General features: G+C 48.5%; 2 protein-coding genes across 5 annotated transcripts in view; one reads left to right on the top strand and one right to left on the bottom strand.

The window, feature by feature from the left end:
* The window catches only part of UBALD2 (UBA-like domain containing 2), a 6129-nt gene extending 2455 nt beyond the window's left edge, over positions 1-3674 (top strand). Inside the window, exon 2 of the mRNA XM_014950070.1 lies at positions 3624-3674. Coding sequence (XP_014805556.1) covers positions 3624-3674 — 51 coding nt within the window. The remainder of the gene's footprint in view (positions 1-3623) is intronic.
* A 2015-nt stretch (positions 3675-5689) lies between these two features.
* PRPSAP1 (phosphoribosyl pyrophosphate synthetase-associated protein 1) overlaps positions 5690-22498 on the bottom strand; it is a 29811-nt gene continuing 13002 nt past the window's right edge. For 3 of the 4 annotated variants that reach the window (XM_014953102.1, XM_014953110.1, XM_014953095.1), the window contains 7 exons: positions 19251-19423; positions 18445-18560; positions 17535-17590; positions 16868-17013; positions 8583-8653; positions 7716-7862; positions 5690-7014 (listed from right to left, as the gene is read on the bottom strand). In XM_014953102.1, coding sequence (XP_014808588.1) covers positions 6856-7014; positions 7716-7862; positions 8583-8653; positions 16868-17013; positions 17535-17590; positions 18445-18560; positions 19251-19423 — 868 coding nt within the window. In that variant the 3' untranslated portion in view covers positions 5690-6855. Of the gene's footprint in view, positions 7015-7715; positions 7863-8582; positions 8654-16867; positions 17014-17534; positions 17591-18444; positions 18561-18951; positions 19129-19250; positions 19424-22498 lie in introns of those variants that run through there. The other variant, XM_014953116.1, reaches the window with a different exon arrangement.

A 22498-nucleotide genomic window follows, 5' to 3' on the forward strand; every position in this document is an offset into this window, starting at 1 on the left:
AAAAAAAAAGAGAAACAAGAAGCATAGAGGCCAAGTTCTCATTCTGGTTTCTTAGTATTGCTCTGGCAAAGTAAAGCAGCCATAAATCAGGCTTAACTGATTAAGGTGGCTTTATAGATGCTTTGCATCAGCTGAACAGCACAAAGTAGCTAGAAGCACAGGTAGATCTAGCCCTCTTCTTGGAAAGGAATGAGGTCCTAAGACTGTGGATTAACATTAAAATTTATAAATGCACAAATAGATGCTATGAAGGAAATTGCAAAAAGACCAACACAGAAATATTTTTTTTTTTAAAAAGAAAAAAAAAAAAAACAAAAAAAGAGGTTGAAGGTTTTTTATTAATTAAATAATAATAATGAATTAAATAATAATAATGAATTTAGTAATTTAAAAAAAAAATATCACTTTTTTAACACCAGCTGCCCATCCCCAGGTGCTGAGGTGCTGGGTCTGCCCCACAGGGGCCCCGGTGCCTGGCAGAGGTGGCTGTGGGATGAGCCTGGCTGGTGGTCCCGCTGCCCTGGGGGCAAGGGACAGGAGTTGGCCCCCCCTGCAGCCTCGGGGCAGCAGGAGAGACCAGAGGAACCAAGAGGAGAGGACATGGATGGGGGAAAAGCCAGCACCCTGTGGGTGCACTGCCCTCCCTGCTGTCCCTGTGACACCCATGGGATCTTCTCCTCAAGCCCACTCCAGCTGTACCTTCTCCACACCCATGGGATCTTCTCCCTAAGCCCACTCTGGCTGTACCTTCCTCAAACCCATGGGATCTTCTCAAGCCCACTCCACCTGTACCTTCTCCACACCCATGGGATCTTCTCCCCAAGCCCACTCCAGCTGTACCTTCCTTCCCCACGAGCGCAGGCAGTGGTTTGTCCAGCTGGTCCCTGTGGATGTGGTTGTCCTTGTCCAACAGATCCACCACGTTCTGCTGGGAAGGAGAGAAGGGGCTGGCTGAGCCATGGGGCCAAACTCAGCACCCCCAGGTGACCCTCCCACACCCAGCTCTCCTGGGGGAAACTGAGGCACGGACCCCCCCCAGATGCTCAGCATCACCCTCCCAGCCTCAGTTTCCCCTGCTGTATCCCCACCTTTGTCATCCCTACCTTGGGCTGGAGGTGCCATGATGGGGTGGTGACAGCATGGTGGTCCCCACAGCTCTGTGGTGGGCTACCTGCCCATGGCCACCAGCTCCAAAACCCAGCAGCTGCCCACGGGGAGGCAGGGACATGGGGTGATGGGCGCAGGTGCCCACCCCTGCAATCTCAGCTGCCCTGATCACTTCGTCAATGCTAATTACATCCCCTCACTTTGCCAGGATGGCAGGTGACAACCCAGCTCCGCGGTGCTGCATGTCACACCCTGCCCTGGGGGACGAGCCACCATCTCCTGCCCTCACCCCAGAAAGCCTTCACCCCCAAAATTTTGGTTCCTGAGGGCTCCATCCCGCAGGTGACCCCTCCTCGTGCCCCTGCTGATGTTGGGGAGCTGCTGGTGGCCAGAGAAGGCACAGCTGCTTCATCAGCATCCCCACCTAAATTGGTCCTGTGCCAGACTACCATGTGGGCACCAGCTGGGATAGCCAGAGGGACCGGGGTGAGCCATGTCCCCGGAGCCACCACTGTCCCCCACCATAATCCCAGCCCCACCATCAGCCTCTTCCTGGAGCTGCTCCAAGATCCTCTTGCTCTGCTCCTCCACCTGCTGCCAGAAAGCCCCCAGGTGGTGGTCCAGCTGTGGACAGGGGCACATCCTCAGCCAGCCACCCCAGGGTTGGGACATTGTGGTCCCCAAGAGGGGCCCAGCCAGGAGAGGAGACCCTCAGAAGGATGATGCCTTAGGGGAAGGAATCGGCTCTGAGATGGGATGGATGAAGCCAACAAGCCCAAGTGCTGTGGAGGCTCGATGTCCCCATCCAGCCAAGGTGGCTGGGAACCCCACCACCAGGACCACCCCTTGGAGCTGGTGGGCACGTCCCCCCTGGACCTCACCTGGATCATCTCGACTGTCTTGGTCACCAACTGTCATCAACATGGCCTTGCTCCTCTCCTGCAGTCCCAGCTCCTCCAGCTCCATCACCACCAGCATGGACCTGGCCAGCAAGATGGGGGCACGGGGAGGCTTAGCCCCCGCCTTTCCAGCTGCCTGACCTGGGAAAGATGGTGGTGGCACAGCCCCCTGTCTCACCCCAGCACAGGGGACCTTCAGCTGCCCCCTCCCTGCCCAATAGCCCCCACAGCATCCCCACAGCCCCCTCAGGGACTGCCACCAACTCACCTTCCCCTTCTCCACCTGCAGGTCACGGGCCAGGCCCTGCAGGGAGGACACTCAACCCCCAAGGGTGATGTTCTCCTCATCTAAAGGGACACGGTCCGAAGGGACATGGTGTCAATGAGGGAGTCTTGCCCTCAGGTCCAGGGTCTCCAGTCTGACAAGCCCCCAGTCCTGGGTGTCCCCACACCCAAACACCCCCCTGCAAGCCCTCCCAGGGCTCCCACCTCCCTTGAGGAGGAGCAAGGGCAGCTTCTCAGCTCAGCATGGTCCGAGTTGGTGGCTTCCAGCTGGGCCATCTGCTCCTTCAGGTGGCCAAGCTGCCCGATCTGGCAGAGATTCTATTGTCTCCATGCAGCAGCTGGAGGCACTACTGTCCTGATCTGGCAGTGAGATTCCACTGTCTCCATGCAGCAGCTGGAGGCACTACTGGAGGCTGAGGGATCCTGACTGCATCCCTGGGGTGGTGATCTGGGTGCCAGGGGACCCTGGCTGTGTCCCCAGGGTGGTGGTCTTGATGCCAGAGGACCCCAGTTGCATCCCCGTGGTGGTGGTGGCAAGCTGAGGGCCACTCCTGGTCTCCTGCAGCAGGTCCTTCCCAGGAAGCTGCTCCCCCAGCTCCTGGGGCTGCTGCCCTGGGCCATGTCCTCCTCCTTCTCCAGGACAGGGGGTGCCTTGGCAGCCTGGTTGCCCCCCAGGAAGGCAGGGGGGTTGAGTTGTGTCCCCCCCCTTCTGCAGGTGGGTCCTGCAGGCCCAGGTGGCTGAGCATGGCCCACAGCAGGCTGTTCAGTGCCATGAAGTTGATGGCCTTGACCTCAGTCATCCTGATGGTGACATCCAGCAGCTGGGACATTGTTGCTGTCCTGCCTGAACCCATGGAGGGACCCAAGGGGGACAGGAGTCTCCTGCCTGGGAGGGAGCAGGATGGGTGGGAGGGATTGACAATCCACAGCCTCCTTCCTCCTCGCAACAGAGGGATCAAACCAGCAGTGGGAGGGGTGACAGGGGACAACACAGCATCTCCCATTGCCAGGTGACACCCCACCCCTGGTCCCTAGTGGTCCTTGGGCTGAAGTTACCCACAGGGATGGGAGACGCCGAGGTTCCCTGCTGTCTTTTCCACATTAACACCCAAAAATGCAGCTGGCGCAGGCTGGGACTCTGCAGCAGCCCGTGCCCAGGGAGAGTGTCCCTGGGAAGGAGGGCTGAGCCCTGGGGAGGGACAATACCACAGTCACACAGCACAGCCCAGCCTGAAACCATCCAGGAGGAGACCAGTCCCAAGGAAGCACCTCAATTTATTTTTTTTTTTTTGAGGTATTGAAAAGCATGACAGATTTTGCCCTCTCCCTTAGACGCGGGAATGGAGGAAGGCTGCTGCTGAGAGCATCAACACGGCTTTCTAGCGCCTTGCTCCGAAGCAAAGAGCCAAATAAGCAGGGGAAAAAAAAGAAATGCAGGTAAACACATGCTTCCAGACAACCCTTGGAAGCGTTGAAACACTGAGAAAAATCTTTGAACCCGAGTGATCCGTCAGGCGAGTATTTACAAAAAGAATCAACACAAACTTCTTGTCCCTGAAACCCCTCCAAGCCCCAGCATCCCACCGTCGGGGAGCACTGACATCTCCCCCCTTCGGAGAGGCACCCGAAGACAATTCCCAAGGCAGGATGAGAGCAGGCAAGCAGGAGGAGAACAGACACCTTGCATTTTTAAAAGACACAAGAGATCCCAAAAGATACAAGAGATTTCAGGCATTAAAACAAAAGCACATAGAGCTGCTGTGCAGTATTTTTCTTTTCCAAGCTGGGAGGATCGAGTTCAAAGAGGGAGCAGAGAGATTAAGAGATGGGAACTGGATGCACTGAGGCAAGGAGCTCACCCTCATAAAAGGGATCCCAAGCCTTAACTCCAGTAACTGGTAGAGCTGCAAACTCAGGAGCTCTCAAGCTACACCCAGGGACTGCTCCAGCTTTCCAGGCAGCACCCAGGGCCAGCAGGAAAAGCTCCAAGAACCCTAAAATGATACAGGGCCACAGAGCTGACAGAGGTACAGCAACAGCAAGGGGTGGACCTCAGGGCAGAAGGCAAAATGAGACAGCAGGTTTGATGACACGATGGCAGCCTAGGTCCCAACCCGGTCAAGTTGGGCAGATGCCACATCCTAGTGTGCACCAGCCTCAGCCCACCACCTCCCGGTGACCTCTGGGGGCCACTGAATACAGGGTACCAGTTTTCCTAAAGCAGTTAAGGATGTCTCCTTATAGAGGAGATAAGGAACACATAAGCAGATAAGGAACATCTCCTGGCTTCAGTTTAACCCAAGCTGCTTTTAGCTGACAGTCAGGTAAGGTCTGAAGCGAGGCCAGAGGATAACTGGGGCTGTGGTCCCAAGTGTGACCCAGGAGACACCAGCACAACCCTCTCCTCACTGGTGCTGCAGTTCCACAGTCTCTACCCAAATACAGCCCAGGAAAAACAAGCCTGAACAGGGCAACAGCACTCAAGCAGCCCTGACCTCACTGCTGGCAGGTCTGACAAGGAGTTTGAAGGGGAGAGAAGAGCAATACTACTCACATTATTTTTAACACTTCCAGTATGAAGAGCATGGTGTGGTACTGGCTCAGAACTCGGTGCCACACAGGCATCTGCAGGGACTTCACATCCTTTAGTCAATCCCTTCAGTAATACTTATAGCACAGCACCATGTGACAGCACTGGCCAAGGAGCCACACCGTGGTCACAGAGTACAGAGAGTACAGCTGTGGTTTGCTCATAGTACTTTGGAAATGCAGGAAAAAACACAGAATGGTTAGAGTTGGAAAGGACCTTAAAGATCATCTAGTTGCACCCCACCTCCCCAGCCCAGGTTGCTCGAAGCCCCATCCAGCCTGGCCTTGAACACCTCTAGGGGTTGGAAAGAACACTTCTAGGGGTGGAAAACCATCAAGAGCCTTAAGACCTCATCCAGCACCCCTTGTGGGATCTGGCTTGGAGGGTTAATCTGTGCTGGATACCGGAGAACACCAAACCACTCTGGGTTTTCATGTGCCCTCACTGGCTACAAGACAGGACGTTGTTCTGCAAGACAAACTCCCCCGCGCGTTCGTTTGCCCAGTGTTCAAAGCTTGTCCTGCTGATAGTGTGTCCCTGCCTGCCCCTTGGCACCATTCACATTTTTAGATGCTGGAGTGGAAGAGAAGGATGTAGGGAGAAGTTGAAGGATAAGCAAAAACCCAACAGCTGCCTGCTAGAGACAGCCCATCACCAGCAGTGCTCTTCTGAAGCAACTGCCTCCAGCAGGATTTGTTCATCCCATCAGCAGGTTAGAGAGCGGTACGGGTTTTACTGGAGTGCGTTTGCCTGCCTCATCAAGGGAAGGGGTTGAGATCACAGTTTGGGAATTTATTCTTCTATCATCCTGGAGACACAGCCCCTTCACAACCACCTTGTGCTGCTTTCTCAAGTATCCCCTCCAGCCAAGGATTAGTGTCATTCAAATAAAAAAAGGAGCAAGCAGCGAGTCCTACTTCCCCGTGGAAGGCGGCTGTGAGCTGCCAAGTGAGCACAGTGACAGCAACAGCCCCACGGCACACACACAGCAGCTGTTCAGAGGGCACAGGGTTCACAGAAAGCACCAAAAAATGAAAAATCCTATGCTTTTTATTGCAGGTTCAGTGTTAGTGTTTTGGAGAGCACAGCTGCATTCGAGGCAGAGATTGTTCCAACTCCCCTTCCCCAGGAGACCGCCGCAACTCAGCAGCCCCAGGCACCTCCAGAAACTGCGCCTGGTTTTACAGTGCAGACAAGTGTTCGAGTGAGGACCTAGACCCTCACGTTCCTTGCCACTGAAGAACAATAATGATCCAAGGCTCGCAAAATGAAAAAGACCAGCACATTAACTACCACTCCTTTGTCCTGCTGGGAGATGCACGTGAGCTTGTTCCCAGCACCAGGATGCGAGTAGCCCTGTGAATGGGTTGCCCTAAGCTGCCCTTTCTGCATGTTCCGCTAACTTGGTTTTGCTGAAATGTCCCTGCTAAGCTGTGCAAGGGATGAGAGGCCACTCAACATGCAAGGAGCTGCTCTGCCAGCAGCAGGCAGTTCAGGCGCCGGAACGAAGCGCTCCCTTCTGTGCTCTCGAGCGAGTCACAGTCAGAAACAGAAACCCCAAGGGCTGTCTCCTCTCGCTGCCCACACGCAGCAACGAGCACTCTCTATTCCCTTCTCATAAGCTGACAGCTACTTTTTTTTTTTTAGCTTTTCTTTCCCCCCCTACAGGGCAAGGGATAACACACTAGAGGAAAAAAAAAAAAAGAACAAACAATAATTAAAGGAACTTAAAAATTCAACACCACCTCATTTCTCCATCTCTCTCAATTAAGATGTAATCCTGCCCAATGCCAGTGGCTGCTTCTATACACCTGTAAAGTGCTGGTCAGGTTGATTTTTTTTTTTCCCCATTAGATCTCATGGCTCAAGACTCTGAAAACCTTCACGCTTCTACAAGAATAAACAGTTGTGTTATGCCTATAAATTATGGTATTGCCTTTTCATGCATGTTTCCTTCTCTCGTGGAAGCCAGGTCTAGTCATCGACGGTGATGTTGCGGAAGAGATAGGCCATGGACTCGCCGTTGTGGATTCGTCGGATGGCTTCAGAAAGAATCAAACTGATATCCACAGTCTTTATCTTGGGGCACTGCAGCTTCTGTACCTCGTGAGGAACTGTGTTGGTTACTACCACCTACGGAGTGCCAGAAAGAAAAGATCATTAGTTGTGCCGCTGATAAGCTCTCTCTCACTCAACAGCTACCCTAGAATAACTCCGAGCGGTGTGTACCTGCTGTTTCACAGCTCAGGGGAAGAAATCCTTGTGCCGAGTGGAGTTTCACAGCTCAGGGGAAGAAATCCTTGTGTGTTAGGAAAAAAAGATTAAAATAAATGGTTTTCCCTACATGACAGTCAATCTGTTGAGGGGATCAGCATAACTCTACAACAGCCACCCCCACACAGGCTGACGGGTCCATTGAGATCGCAGGATCCGACTCATTTGTTACTAAGGGTGAGGTTTGAAATTTTATCTTAATGTACCCAACAGCCCATTGTCAGCTGTGGAAAGGGACAGGGAGAAGGCCTGTACAGCAAGAACACTGTCACATGCACCCAGCTGCAGTGAGGGAAGTGACCAGGCAGGAATGACTAATATCTGTGCATTAGGGAGAAAACATACACAGAGAAGCAGCTCTGATCTGAACAAGTGTTAATCACACACACTTTTTTTTTTTACCCTTCCCTAAATGAAGAACCAGCTAATTGAAAGCATCTGATGAAAGCAGTCATTTCAGAGATGAGTTATGTGGCAGGGGAAGAACATCAGTTTGTGGGGTTTAGTCCTTAAAATCAACCTGGCCAAAGCCAGCCCTTCTTCCACAGTCCAGAATGTACCTCATCGATGGAAGATTCCTCTATGAGACGGGGGGCATCTGCTGACAGGAGCCCGTGAGTAGCCATCACAAAAATCTTGTAGGCTCCACGCTCTTTCAGGATCTCTGCCGCAGCTACGAAGCTTTCCACGTCATCGATGATGTCATCCTAAGAAGAAACAGAAATAGCATCACAACCAGAGGTTTACTGTGCCTGCAGGGCAGGAGTGGATCTGCAAAGTACTGCAGCTCTGGCCATGCACACAGCCAAAAAAAAAAAAAATAATCCCTGGCTACTTCAGCTGCTGTTGAGATGCAAAACCAGCCACACGCACAACTTCAATCTGTGAACACCATTTCTCTAATTTATGGGCCTTTTTGCTAGTGTGTAAAACAAATGTTGTGTCTTGGAAACAAATCAGTCCCCGCATGTGCACACAGACAGACAGAGTTTATCTCCCACATAGTATTTATTATTTTTTTTTCATGGTGATAGTAGCTGCATGTTGACCCCTTAGACTGCAGCATGGCACAGCAAGTATGAGAAGCTCCACAAGTTTGTTTTGTTTGGGTGGTTGGGGTTGTTTTGGTTTTTTTTTTTTTTTTGAGGAGATTTCTCTGCATGTCCTGGATTTGTTGGGTATTTGTAGATACCTCATATTTGTCGATTCAAGGGAGCAAGGAGATTTCAGGGCTTAAAGTGCTGAATACAAAGGGTTTTCAACAGATAGCTGAAATAACCAAGGTCACCAGCAGAACTGAAGAAAACAGTGGCAACAATCATGTTCCCACCCCAGCAGCGACTCCAACCCTCTGGGATAAAGCAGCTCAGGAAAAGATGCTGGGAGGAAGCCACCACCCAACCCTCCCTTCTCCATCACACTCATACCACAATGATGGCAATTCTTCCTCCAACATCTCCAACCACAGTTATTGGCGGTTTCTCCTTGGCCATCATCACTAAAGAAGAAAAAAAAAAAAAGCCCAGGTCAGTTAGCCTGAAGTCAAACCACAGCAGCTCCACCACACAAGAGGCTCAGCCCTTAACTGTGTCTTACATTGCTGCACAGACACAGACATGTGCTTTACATTACCCTGACACCCACCTACGTGGGTAACTACTGGTTTAACCATCGTCTTCCTCCTTAAATGAGCAGCATTGCTGCATAAAGATGAAACTCTCAGCTTCTGTGGGGACCTCGTACTGCCCTGAGGGACAGGAAGCAAATCCAAATATCTTAACAGACCCCCGTGCAAGGAGAACTACAGAGCAGCACCTAGTTCATGGGACGTGTCACTGACATTCTCTGTCCTCCAGAACAGGACTCAAAGAAAAAGGGGGGAGAGTCTCACGATTGGGAACAACAATCTGAGCAACACTTCTCAAAGGGCTTTACAAGGTGCAATTTTTCACCTGCTGGACTCAATTCATCTGAAGGACCTGATGCTAGCACTGCCACTTGCTTGCTTTCTCTCATACCAGCAAACACACATGGCTCTTCCATAGGGTGTAAGGACCCTAATACTACCTGCTCAGCCAGAGAAAGCTTAAGGAAGCTTGCAGAAGCAAAGTTTGTTGAAAATTTTTTTTTTTTTTTAAAGAAGTGTTTTAATGGAAAGAGCAGGACAAAAATCCAGTTCAAACTTACTTCCACAAGCTCGGTGCAATCAGCAACTGGAAGCAAAAGTACACATTGATAAGCTGTGCTATCCCACACCTGGTGAAGAGATGAACCAGAAAATAAGGTTCCACTCCCTCCTGGCATTACTTCTGCACTGACACAACTCAGGCAAACACTACACATTCAACAGGATTTATCCCTTATCCCGAAAAGCTTCCAGCAGCAGTATGAAAACTAACAAGAGTTATGAACCAGGATGCACTGGGAGTGCCCAGACGTAACACAAGCCTTGAGACTCACACCAAACAGCACCCAGCCTCTGGCACTGGCCAGGGACCTGCTGTCCCTAAGCCAAAGCTCTTACTTGCCAGAGGGTGCTGGTTTATACAGTGAACACAGTACAAAAACTCCCAGCACGGAAGGACACGGTGGTGGGCACACACATGTCATCAGGTGATAATCTGGGCTCGTCTAACTACTGAAGCATCCAGTGTGCAGCAAAGTGTTCTACCGAGACACTTTGTACTCCTCCTCCTCTTCATAAACTCAAGGCTTGCCAGGACGCTGGCCATAGAGGCTTCTCAAGTGCCAAGGAGTTTTGGACACCCTTAATAGCAAGATTTTTTCCTCTTTAAGATAACCTACTTCCATATAATACCTGAGCGGCACGAGAACACAAGCCATTGCCCATCAAAAAGTCTGTCTGAAGATTGATTTCTGCCTTCCTGGGTCAAAAAAGTCCTACATGAAACTCCCCACCCTGCACAGCAGGCTGACCCAGTACTATTCCCACAACTCAACAGTGCCTGGGAATGCTGAGAGTGCCAGCACAGCTGGGTGAGTGAGTCAGGCTGAGGGATGTGATGAGAACAATTATAAGGACCACAGCTCCAAAGATTCCCATATAGTGCCATTCTTCATGGGGGTGACCTGCTTCACTGACTGGTTTTCCATAAACCTATTAAAATTGTATAAAAGGTGTCCAGTAGTTCTGTTTTGAACAAAGTTCCATTACTCATAGCTAGGTTTTGCGGCTAAAGTCACAGCTACCTTGGACTTCAGAGTTAATTGCTCTTTGGAGCATAGATTCCCCAGCCTCCCTTGCACTGCTATTTCTGAGTCTCCTATCAAATGCAGAGTCATGTCTAAATCCTGTAGGGTAAATATTCTGATGAGAAGGAAGAGTACTTGTAATAAACGAGGATTAAGCATCACATCAGATAAGCAGACCATAAATTTCAATTACAGGCACTACGTACCTGCTTGGATTAGTTATTAGTTTATTATCTAGCTTGGACAGTAACAAAACTCCCGGTGGGAGCTGTGAAATACCAAAAGGATTACATCTGGCTGCCATCCCATCCTCTGTCTGCATCCACACATGAGCACCATTTCTGCTTACAACAGCCAGGATAGGGAAAACTCTTTCCTAAGACCTGAGGGAGCTGAAATTCAGCACCGTTTTACTGATAAACACAAGAATTTTCAGCAAATCTGTATCCTCCCATTCCATAAGGGAAGCAGACACGTTCCTTGCTATGCTCAAAGGCTAAGACAGCAGCCAGCAACATTAGCAGTGCTTTGCACCTCTTGTCTGTTTTTAAATGCTGCATCTTATTTTTTACTTTAAAGTATGGTAGGCAACATGTCGACCTACCCGGCTCCTAAAGAGATGTTCTCCCTTTTTCTTGTTCAATTTTCTCTGCAAAGAAAAGAAAAAAGTTGCAAGCCAAAGATCTACCCACAACCACATCAAATTGCAAGAGAACTTTGATTGCTCCACCATGACGAGAGCTTACGCAAGGGTTACTGTGGCCAGTTTCTCCTTCTTCAAAAATCTTTGGACATACCAAGATGTGCAAGTCAGAATCGCTACAAGAAGGTGACTTGAAAAGGGATTCAAATAATAAAGAACATTTTCCTCCCAGACACAAAACCTCTATTTGTATGTAGACAAAAGAGGGCAACAGAAGTAAGCCACAGCTGTACTTCTGCCTGGTGTAACCCCTTGGATTATGTACGAGTTTACGTTTAAAAAGTTGCTGTTTATTTCTAGAGAGTAAGAAAAGATGCTTGTGGTATCTGTAGCTTTTAGGGGGGTGAAAAAAAAAAAGGAAGAAAAAAACCAACCACCACTTATCAACTAAGAATATCAAAGAACACTGAGAGGTGGTGGGGAAATAAGTCAATCAGCCTATCGCTCTAATCTGTACTTTCATTCTGACACAAGTAATATACCCCAAAGTACCACATGTTAAAGGGGAGATGTGATCACCAGCACAAAGAAACAGCATTCCCAGGTGCATAAACCTGTTGCCTTAATTGAGTGGTCAAAAATGGGTTAAGGAATGCTAAACCAAATTCTGTTTGGAGCTGACAGCGTGCATTAAAGCGATAGTCACCAAGTAAAATAATGCTGCATTTGCAACAGAGCCTGTGAGCAAAAGGCTGCTCAGGAACAAACTGTTTTGTGAAGAGACAGACCTGGAAGGACAGACATCATCCTGGTGCCCAGCCCAAACACAGGGAAGAGATGGGCGTAGGGAAGCAGGAACAGCCCTACTCTCACTCCAGTTTTTCACCCTAACTCTTTTCCTTCACAGCGGTTTGCTGGGCTCTGGGTTTGAAGCAGCCCATTAGCTATCTGTATAAAGCACTGAATTTCAAAACCACTGAAATGATTTAACAGATGGTGCCCCACTCCTTTTCTCAAGGACGAGGAAACACGCAAAGAGTCCACACGCATTTGTTAAAGCGCCGCCTCGAGCCAGCTGCAAGCTTTGAGACACAAAGAGCACCCAACCAAAGAATAACCTCAGAGTGACATCCTGTCTCAAAGGCTCCGATTTCTGGGTTTTCAGTGACACGAGCTGTTGCTGCCACTTCAGCCCCAGCACTTTAAGAAGTGCGATTGAAAGCACCTTTGGCATTTTTCTGTTATGGCTCCATATGCCACCAAATCAGAGTAACGCATCAGGCTATGCTTTCAGGACAATAAATAAGCCATTACACTGCTTAACATTAATTAAATGCACATGATGTCTATTAGAATAGGGAGAAAAGGTGCATGCCAGGACACAGGAGCCCAGCCAATTCACCAGGAAGGCCATGAAGAATGAGATAAGCATAAACCATCGCTGTAGGGCTCTGGGGCTGCTCCCAGACACAGGTTTCTGGCTGTAACACAACTGCCAGGGACCCTGAACTGCAGAGTCTAGAGAGGGAGGACAGGAGGCTCCACACCTATCTGGTTGGAGCCCAGAGCAGGATGCTCCATGGTTAGTCTCAGCCACCCCCACTGCCACTGCCCAGCCCCAGGTCTGTGGTAGCTGAGCCAGGCAGACCTAGAGACAGGTTTTGTTTCAACAACTGTAGGTTTTTCAGGCCAGTTTTGGGGCAAGGAAGTGTGTGTCCTACCTCTCACCAACAACCATACAGGGACAAAGCTGAACCCTGTCTCCCTCTGCCATCAGAGCATACACCACCAGGATCGCTGGTGACGGTACAGACGGTGGGAAGAGCTGGTCAAGGGTCTTGTTTGATGTGCCACCTAGGGTGGGAAGTTGCTTTTCAAATGATAGAATTGGACAAGGAGGTGTAGCAGAAATAGTAAGTACAAACACAGACACTCACCACCACCATCCCTAACTCCAGCTGCATTTTCACCTCTGTCTGGCAGAGCATGGATCCACAACAGAGGTTGTGAGACAACCAGGATGCTCTAGAAGCTTACAGACTGCTATAACCTCAGTATTCCACACCATCAGTAACACAGCCCAGCTCACCCAAAACGCACTCAAAACCAGGGATCTATTGAGATTAGAAAACTGGAAAGAAAAGCAACTTTCTGCTGAGAGTTCTGGACAAAGCTCATCCCATAATCAACCCCACATCTCACCCCTGACAGACAGAAACGAAGCCACAGCTTAACTGTTTTACATTTGTGCCTTAGGCATGCAGGAATGTAAGGTCATTAGTCAAGTGCAGAGTTTCTGCAGGAGATAAAATAAGAAAGCAGTGATACACAGCCAATTAGTTCGTGTTTCGATAGCAGAGGACTGAAAACAATTTTCCATTGAAATCATAACTAAACTGGACAAGGGCACATTTCCATATGAGCTACCCTTTACAGGGCTCTCCAGCAGAGCAACATCCCACAGTTGAGCTTCCCTTAAAGTGACACAGTTGGAAATAAAGATACAGTCACATCAATGCCCTGGTAGCAGACAAACATCAGCTGGCATTACTTCAGAGGACAGTATTCTCTTCAGAATAGAGGGGAAGGAAAAGGCCAGGAGTAATCAAGCAAATTCCCAGTTTGTTGGAAGCCCAAGAAAAAAAATCCCCTTGTCAGAAGGGGGACAATCAAGATACAGTCTGAAAATTCATTGCCAAACCCCCAACGCCCAAGAGGAGTTTCACCAGCAACACAAGCTTTGTTTAGCTGGTTGTAAATGGTGAGTGATGGCTGGGGTAATGGGAAATGCCTGCAGTCTTACCTGCCTTCCCCCCACAAACTGGATGGTCTCCCTAAACTTCAAAAGGCAAGAGGAGACGCTTATCAGCAGCCACTGCCAGTATAATTAAGTTTGGCTGCATGACGGATGGCTCCTCACCACACACAGCAGCACGCAGCCCTTCCCACACTCAGTTCTCAGCCACGTTCTTTTTCACCCTAACTCTTTTCCTTCACAGCGGTTTGCTGGGCTCTGGGTTTGAAGCAGCCCATTAGCTATCTGTATAAAGCACTGAATTTCAAAACCACTGAAATGATTTAACAGATGGTGCCCCACTCCTTTTCTCAAGGACGAGGAAACGCGCAAAGAGTCCACATGCATTTGTTAAAGCGCCGCCTCGAGCCAGCTGCAAGCTTTGAGACACAAAGAGCACCCAACCAAAGAATAACCTCAGAGTGACATCCTGTCTCAAAGGCTCCGATTTCTGGGTTTTCAGTGACACGAGCTGTTGCTGCCACTTCAGCCCCAGCACTTTAAGAAGTGCGATTGAAAGCACCTTTGGCATTTTTCTGTTATGGCTCCATATGCCACCAAATCAGAGTAACGCATCAGGCTATGCTTTCAGGACAATAAATAAGCCATTACACTGCTTAACATTAATTAAATGCACATGATGTCTATTAGAATAGGGAGAAAAGGTGCATGCCAGGACACAGGAGCCCAGCCAATTCACTAGGAAGGCCATGAAGAATGAGATAAGCATAAACCATCGCTGTAGGGCTCTGGGGCTGCTCCCAGACACAGGTTTCTGGCTGTAACACAACTGCCAGGGACCCTGAACTGCAGAGTCTAGAGAGGGAGGACAGGAGGCTCCACACCTATCTGGTTGGAGCCCAGAGCAGGATGCTCCATGGTTAGTCTCAGCCACCCCCACTGCCACTGCCCAGCCCCAGGTCTGTGGTAGCTGAGCCAGGCAGACCTAGAGACAGGTTTTGTTTCAACAACTGTAGGTTTTTCAGGCCAGTTTTGGGGCAAGGAAGTGTGTGTCCTACCTCTCACCAACAACCATACAGGGACAAAGCTGAACCCTGTCTCCCTCTGCCATCAGAGCATACACCACCAGGATCGCTGGTGACGGTACAGACGGTGGGAAGAGCTGGTCAAGGGTCTTGTTTGATGTGCTACCTAAGGTGGGAAGTTGCTTTTCAAATGACTGTATTGGACAATGAGGTGTAGCAGAGATAGTAAGTACAGACACAGACACTCACCACCACCATCCCTAACTCCAGCTGCATTTTCACCTCTGTCTGGCAGAGCATGGATCCACAGCAGAGGTTGCGACACAACCAGGATGCTCTAGAAGCTACAGACTGCTTTTAGACAGATATAACCTCAGTATTCCACACCGCCAGTAACACAGCCCAGCTCACCCAAAACTCACTCAAAACCAGGGATCTATTGAGATTAGAAAACTGGAAAGAAAAGCAACTTTCTGCTGAGAGTTCTGGACAAAGCTCATCCCATAATCAACCCCACATCTCACCCCTGACAGACAGAAACGAAGCCACAGCTTAACTGTTTTACATTTGTGCCTTAGGCATGCAGGAATGTAAGGTCATTAGTCAAGTGCAGAGTTTCTGCAGGAGATAAAATAAGAAAGCAGTGATACACAGCCAATTAGTTCGTGTTTCGATAGCAGAGGACTGAAAACAATTTTCCATTGAAATCATAACTAAACTGGACAAGGGCACATTTCCATATGAGCTACCCTTTACAGGGCTCTCCAGCAGAGCAACATCCCACAGTTGAGCTTCCTTTAGAGTGACACAGTTGGAAATAAAGATACAGTCACATCAATGCCCTGCTAGCAGACAAACATCAGCTGGCATTACTTCAGAGGACAGTATTCTCTTCAGAATAGAGGGGAAGGAAAAGGCCAGGAGTAATCAAGCAAATTCCCAGTTTGTTGGAAGCCCAAGAAAAAAAATCCCCTTGTCAGAAGGGGGACAATCAAGATACAGTCTGAAAATTCATTGCCAAACCCCCAACGCCCAAGAGGAGTTTCACCAGCAACACAAGCTTTGTTTAGCTGGTTGTAAATGGTGAGTGATGGCTGGGGTAATGGGAAATGCCTGCAGTCTTACCTGCCTTCCCCCCACAAACTGGATGGTCTCCCTAAACTTCAAAAGGCAAGAGGAGACGCTTATCAGCAGCCACTGCCAGTATAATTAAGTCTGGCTGCATGATGGATGGCTCCTCACCACACACAGCAGCACGCAGCCCTTCCCACACTCAGTTCTCAGCCACGTTCACTGCACTCCTCATTTCTGTCCTACCACCATCTACCTCAAAAGCTGAAATCCTCCCAAAAGGGAGCTGGGTTTTGATTGTACTGCTGTTGCTTGACTGCTGCTGTTCCAGGAATACAAAAAAATCCTAAGAGGCCTGCATTTCCCAGAATACTAGTTTCCTCTTTTTTTTTTTAAGCTGTCCTTTGTGGTCCCAAATCAGCAGTTTATCAATTGATGGCAAGAGCACAGGAAGCAGCTCGGCAACGCCCTTGGAGAATTTATTCACACTAGGGCACACAAGCCTCAAAATCTTGTCAAAGCAGACACTGGACGATGATCCCCTGGCTGCCAAGATGAAGAACATTTCCAGCAATAACAGTGGCTGCAGAAGGAGGGGAAGAAAAGGCCAGCCTTCCCTCCCTGCTGGGGACAGCAGCCTGTCACAGTGGCTACTCCCATGTTAGTTACACTTTGGCATTTCTTTTCTGTTTCATTAGCTCAATGAGTTTTGTCACTGAGTGCTGTAAAAGCACCACCTTTATCAGAGGTTTGTCAGTCCCAACACCGAGTGGGCACAGAGGAGAACAATACTTGTGCTCTGGATGGCTAGAAAGAGTTAAGTAAAAACCTTCTCCTGTGTCTTCTCCTACAACTTGCTGATACCAACCTTTCCATGAGAAAAATTCCACTGGTCCAACTGCCATTAGGTTGGTTATACCTACACAGCTAAACCAACAGTCATTTCCCACCAAACTTCCCCCCTTTTTTTTTCCCCCAAAGCTAAGCAGAGAAGTTTAATCTTACACGGCAGCTCCAGCCCAGGATGCACAGTTGCATTTTTGACCATGGGAGGGGAGTGACGTCCATCATCCATGTCCTGCTCCGTACACTGAGCCTCTCCATGGATCACTGCCAGTCCCAGCCGTAGCCTCTCAGCGTAAGACTGAGCCCTGCAGGACAACCACAGCACGTCAGGAGGATGTTGGGCAGATGCAGCTCCACAGCCCAGGGCAGCAGGTCTCTCCCAAACCCAACAGGGCAAGCACAGGCTGCACCTCTGTGGCTGTTCCCCAGCAAGAAACTTCACTGGAAGCTACTTCTCATTCCTCCTTTAATATCCCAAAGCCCACTCTATCCCTTGGCTCCACCACAGGCTGTTCCTCCATATGCTAAATGCTTGCTGAGATGGTCAGGCACTGCTGAAACTCATGCAGCAAGTCTGATCCTGGCCCCAGGTGAACCACTGAGCTCTGCAGCAGCAGAAGAGACCTCCAGAATTTACGCCCACAGGCTGCAAAATTCAGCTGCCCATGTGCCCCACTACAGACATCCATCCCGTTTCCAGCAGCAAAAGGCTTAGAGACCAGATTGCTGAGCCATTTGAGGCCCTCCCATATTTTTCCTGGCATATCTCCCATCAGCCCAGATCTCTTCCAAGTTACTTTAACCAGCTAGTAAAGCATCCACTTACCTTTTAGCTGCATCAGGAGATTTGGCTACAATAACCGCGTTTCTGTAATCTGGAATCTGGATGTAATAGAAAATTATTTCAGTAAAGACCTTCTTGCTAGTGAGTGATTTGATTACATGGCTGAATAATCGCACCGCTCTCCTTCCCCAGACCCAAATCTTCAGTTCGTGGCAAGAAACTGGGCAGCTGCACTCATTTTCACCACCAGTATTAGTGTATTCTGGTCTGCAGGGCTATGGGACACAGGGCACCACACACAGTGTGGGGAAGGGATAGTGATGGACCCTGGGGGCCAGAGGTATCAAATCCCAGCAGGGGAAGGTGTGAACCCAGAGCTCACTCTCCCTGTACAGGGAAGCCTTGCTCCCACCACGTGGGCATAAAGCATCATCTTTTACACATTGGAAAAAAAAAAACACCACGTGGGCATAAAGCATCATCTTTCACACATTGGAAAAAAAAAATACCTCTGTGCCCTGCCCTCAGCCCTCCTGTGCTCAGCATTTCTACGCTCGGCCCAAGACAAAGTCTATCAATAATTCAGAGCAGTCAGACATCCACAGACATCCACCGCAGAACAAAGGGCGAGAGGAGACAGTTTAACAGGATTTAAAAGGCCATTAGAACATAAATAGCATAAATCTCTGAAATGGCACTAACTCTACAGAGAGCGACCTCATCTGCTGCTTATGGTCAGGAGTTCAATTTCTATCCAGGTACAATCATACAATGTAATATTTTCCCACTTTCTTAAGAAACATGCAATAGGTACCCCCTGAGAAAGAATTCATTACCAGAAGGATTGACCTAGCCTGACAACACAACCTCTGCGTAAGCGGAGGCCCAATCCTGCTATCACATTAAGATGAGTTAGGACAAGTTGATATATATAGAACTAGAGTAACCTCACTTCTTCCTGTATATACTGAAGCAAGAAAGGGGATGCTCTCAAGTTGTCTACTGGGAAGCTGAAGAAGCCTTGAATTTCCTTTTGGTGAAGGTCCATAGTGATAATGTGTGTTAAACCTATGAAAAAAAAAAAAGATAATTCAATGAGACAACTCCCACAAGGCTGAGTTCCTTGAATATCTCAGTTTTCCAGACTATTTAGCTATTACTCAGATTATTACGCCATGTGATAACATAAGCACAAACAGGTTAATGTAAAAAGTTCCAAAGGCACAACGAGAAACAGGCATGTGGTAAGTCACAGCACTAGGCTGACACTCTATTTCAATCTGACACTTCTAGGCCACGTCCCCAGGTGCAAGTTACAAAGAAATAAAGCGAAGCTGAAGAAGATGAATTCCTCCAAAGTGGCTCAAGGGCTCGGCACATCCCAACATCAAAAGGGCAAAGAACAGACAAACAAGACGCCCTTTGGGATGCCCAGCAGCTGGATGCACTGGACACTCACCTGCCTTGGCGAGCATGGAAGCCAGCAGCTTGCAGACTATGGAGCCCCTCTTCCTCATTTTGCTCTGTTTGCTGTAGGGGAAGTAAGGGATGACCCCGATGATGTTCCTGGCACAGGAAGTCTTCAGTGCATAGGCCATTATCAGCAGCTCCATGACAGCCGTGTTCACGTCTCTAGGAGATTTGAAAACCATTCCAAACATTAGCAGGTGTTTTTCCAGTGCAACTCCTTTCATACCCACACCTCTCCAACAAGATGCCCGTTGGGATGCCCAGCAGCTAGATGCACCGGACACTCACCTGCCTTGGCGAGCATGGAAGCCAGCAGCTTGCAGACTATGGAGCCCCTCTTCCTCATTTTGCTCTGTTTGCTGTAGGGGAAGTAAGGGATGACCCCGATGATGTTCCTGGCACAGGAAGTCTTCAGTGCATAGGCCATTATCAGCAGCTCCATGACAGCCGTGTTCACGTCTCTAGGAGATTTGAAAACCATTCCAAACATTAGCAGGTGTTTTTCCAGTGCAACTCCTTTCATACCCACACCTCTCCTCACCAAACTTCCAAGCAAATAATGCTATATCTTATGCTAATGTATGCAAGACCCAGATGGTAATCTTACTCTTTCCATCATGCCACAGCACATTACAATCAACTGTTGTAGGTACAGGACACAACTCCAGCACTCAGGAGCTGGGGACCAGCATTTGATTTTGTATTCTAACAGGAAGTGTAGAATGATTTCCCTCCATCATGATAACAAAACAAAAAAAAAGGCATTTTTTTTTTAATTTATGTTGGAACAAATATCACTTCATACAGTGTATTTTGAAATAAAATGGGCTTTTCAACAAGCAGCACACATACAGCCAACACAACTGCAGGAAGTGTATAATGATTTCCCTCCATCATGACAACAAAACGAAAAAAAAAGGCATTTTTTTTTTTAATTTATGTTGGAACAAATGTCACTTCACATAGAGTATTTTGAAATAAAATGGACTTTTAAACAAGCAGCACACATACAGCCAACACAACTTCATCACCCTGGATTTATTAGGGTGTTTTCAACAATGTAAAGGCAAGTTATTTTTCCTGCCTTAAGAAATACTGCACTTCAAAGTCCAGATGCACAGCGTTGGAGGGGGTCAGCATCTCCACACTATCTAGCTTATCTAAAGATGGAAGGAACAGCACAGTAAGTGCTCAATGACTGTTTCTTGAAAGAAAAAAAAAAAAAAAAGAAAACCAAACAAATGACTGTTTCTTGAAAGAAAAAAAAAGAAAAACAAACCAAACAAAAAAGCAACATAGGCAGAACATATCTGTGGACCACAGCAAGGAATATACACAAAACCCTATTTTCAGTTTGGTTCACCATGATGACTGGTGTGGCCCAGCAGGGTTGCATTAATCTGCATTTTAATTCATTCTGGGAAGGGGAAAAAGAAAAGCCAAGCCCTTTTAGATCCTTAAAGGCAAGACCAAGAGACATTATCTGCATTGTCACAAACTGACTGGAGACCATTTGGGAACTGAAGAACATGCACTTCAGAGAAGCCAGAGGGACAGGCAATGCTACTACAAATGCAAACGCTCTCACTTGGGGGTTTTCAGCAGGGACAGCCTCAAATGACACACCACTTCCACAGACAGGTCCCCAGCAGGGCAATGCTGGGGTGGCTCAGTGGTGGAGTCCCTGGTGACAAAGCATAGACTGACCACATCTTTCCACACAGCAGCAGAGGAATAAACAGCACAGAGCAGCTTAAAGCTCTGGAGAGGTTTTTGGATGTTACCCAGACATTGCTTGAGGACCCGTTTTCCTCCTGACCACTGGGGACAACTTGCCCAGGAGCTCAGAGATCCCATTTTCTAAGCCTCTGTCTGTGTGACCTGTGACAAATCCCTAACCATTCCCACTTCTCCATCGCTCCCCCCTTCCTTCAGAAATTAACCTCTGCTTGTGCCTCTTCATTTGTGAGGGCTCTGGGTCTCTGTTCTCCCTCTGGCCCCGCCAGCCCTCACACACAATGCCATTTACACACAGGAAAGCTTTGTTAGCTCGGAAGCACCCAGCCAAGAATTACATAAAACACAGCCCCCTGCCACGTAGGACAACGAGCAAACAAAGAACTGTTTCTTCCCTTTGGTGTTTTAACTGTGCCAGTGGGGCCGTGAGAGGAGAAAAAGATGCTACTATCAGTGTTGTGTGAAAACAAAGTGGCCAAGTTTAAGCCTATTCAAAGTTCATCCAGGAAATTCAGTTATTTCCCACCATTATTTTTCAAATTAAAAAATAATAAATAAAATCTTTAAACTATATATAGTCACGTGAAAAGCAGACAGAGAGCAAGACTGCTCCTGAGAGAAAGGGTTACCATTGATTTTGAAAAGCACCAGCATTCTTGGCATGGCTATGGGACACTGGTAGCCATACAGATGGAGAAATGACTTGAGGAGCAGCACCTCTCTTGATATTCAAGCAGGACCCCACGCTGGACTCTGGGAAGCTCCTGCAGAGCAGTTGGCACTAGGCAGAGGTGGATGTGTCTGGCCCTCCAGCACGTCCTCCTGGATGCTTCATGCTGAGCCAGAAATCACATGGATCCGCAAAGGGCACTGACCCAGCTTGGGGTGGGGACTAACTGGGGGAAATAACATCTTCAGTGGAATCCCAGCCACAGCATCTCCAAAACAGGTACCCAGGAGAGCATCCTTCCTTGCTGCCCTCCCCACCTCCTGCCTGGAAGCCATGCTCATAGTTACTGCTGGAAAGCCTGAGCCAAGACCACACACGGGGACTGTCAGCTCATTACCAGGACATTCAGAGCCAGCTCAGCTGTCCCCAACGTCCTGTTCACCACCCCTCTCCAGCAGCCTGGAGCCTCCCTTGCTGCTCCCCATCCCTGCCTGAGCCATTCCTGGAGATCCCTGTTCTCGGGGCTGAGCAAACGCCTTACGCAAAGCTGCCAATTGACTTTGCAACAACCAGCACCAACACTCAGCACAAAAAGACTCCTTTTGCTTTTAACCTATTATTAAACCACCAACTCCTTCGTTTTTCTACAGTCTAAGCATGAGCTATATGGTTTTCCCTCATAGGAATGCAAGTCCACACACCAACGGTCTTGGACAATACCTGCCTTTGTAACTTTTTTAGTTCTGCTTTATGCTTTTTGGACAGGGATTTTGTATCTAATATTCAGGTCGTCTTCTTCTCTCTGTGCATTTAAGATGCAGACTGTGAATCCACACTGCAGCATAACAAGGTTGTTTCCCTCTCCACTCCTTTCCTATTAAGTCCTAATATTTTGTTTGGCATCCACTCCTTTCCTATTAAGTCCTAATATTTTGTTTGCTTTTCAAACTGCTACTGAGCATGAAGTCCTATTTGACATTATTTGACACAGCTGCTTCTTTTTACTCTCCTGCAAAGCTCCCTGAAACCCACTGCAAAACTGAGACACCCTTGAACCTGTCCTCTCCAGCAATGCAGCAAGAGACAGCTACAGCTTAAGTATAAAAGATGACTCGGCTGCACAACAGTG

The sequence above is a fragment of the Calidris pugnax genome, unplaced genomic scaffold, assembly GCF_001431845.1.
Source record: "Calidris pugnax isolate Ruff unplaced genomic scaffold, ASM143184v1 scaffold9, whole genome shotgun sequence".
Lineage (NCBI taxonomy): Eukaryota > Metazoa > Chordata > Aves > Charadriiformes > Scolopacidae > Calidris > Calidris pugnax.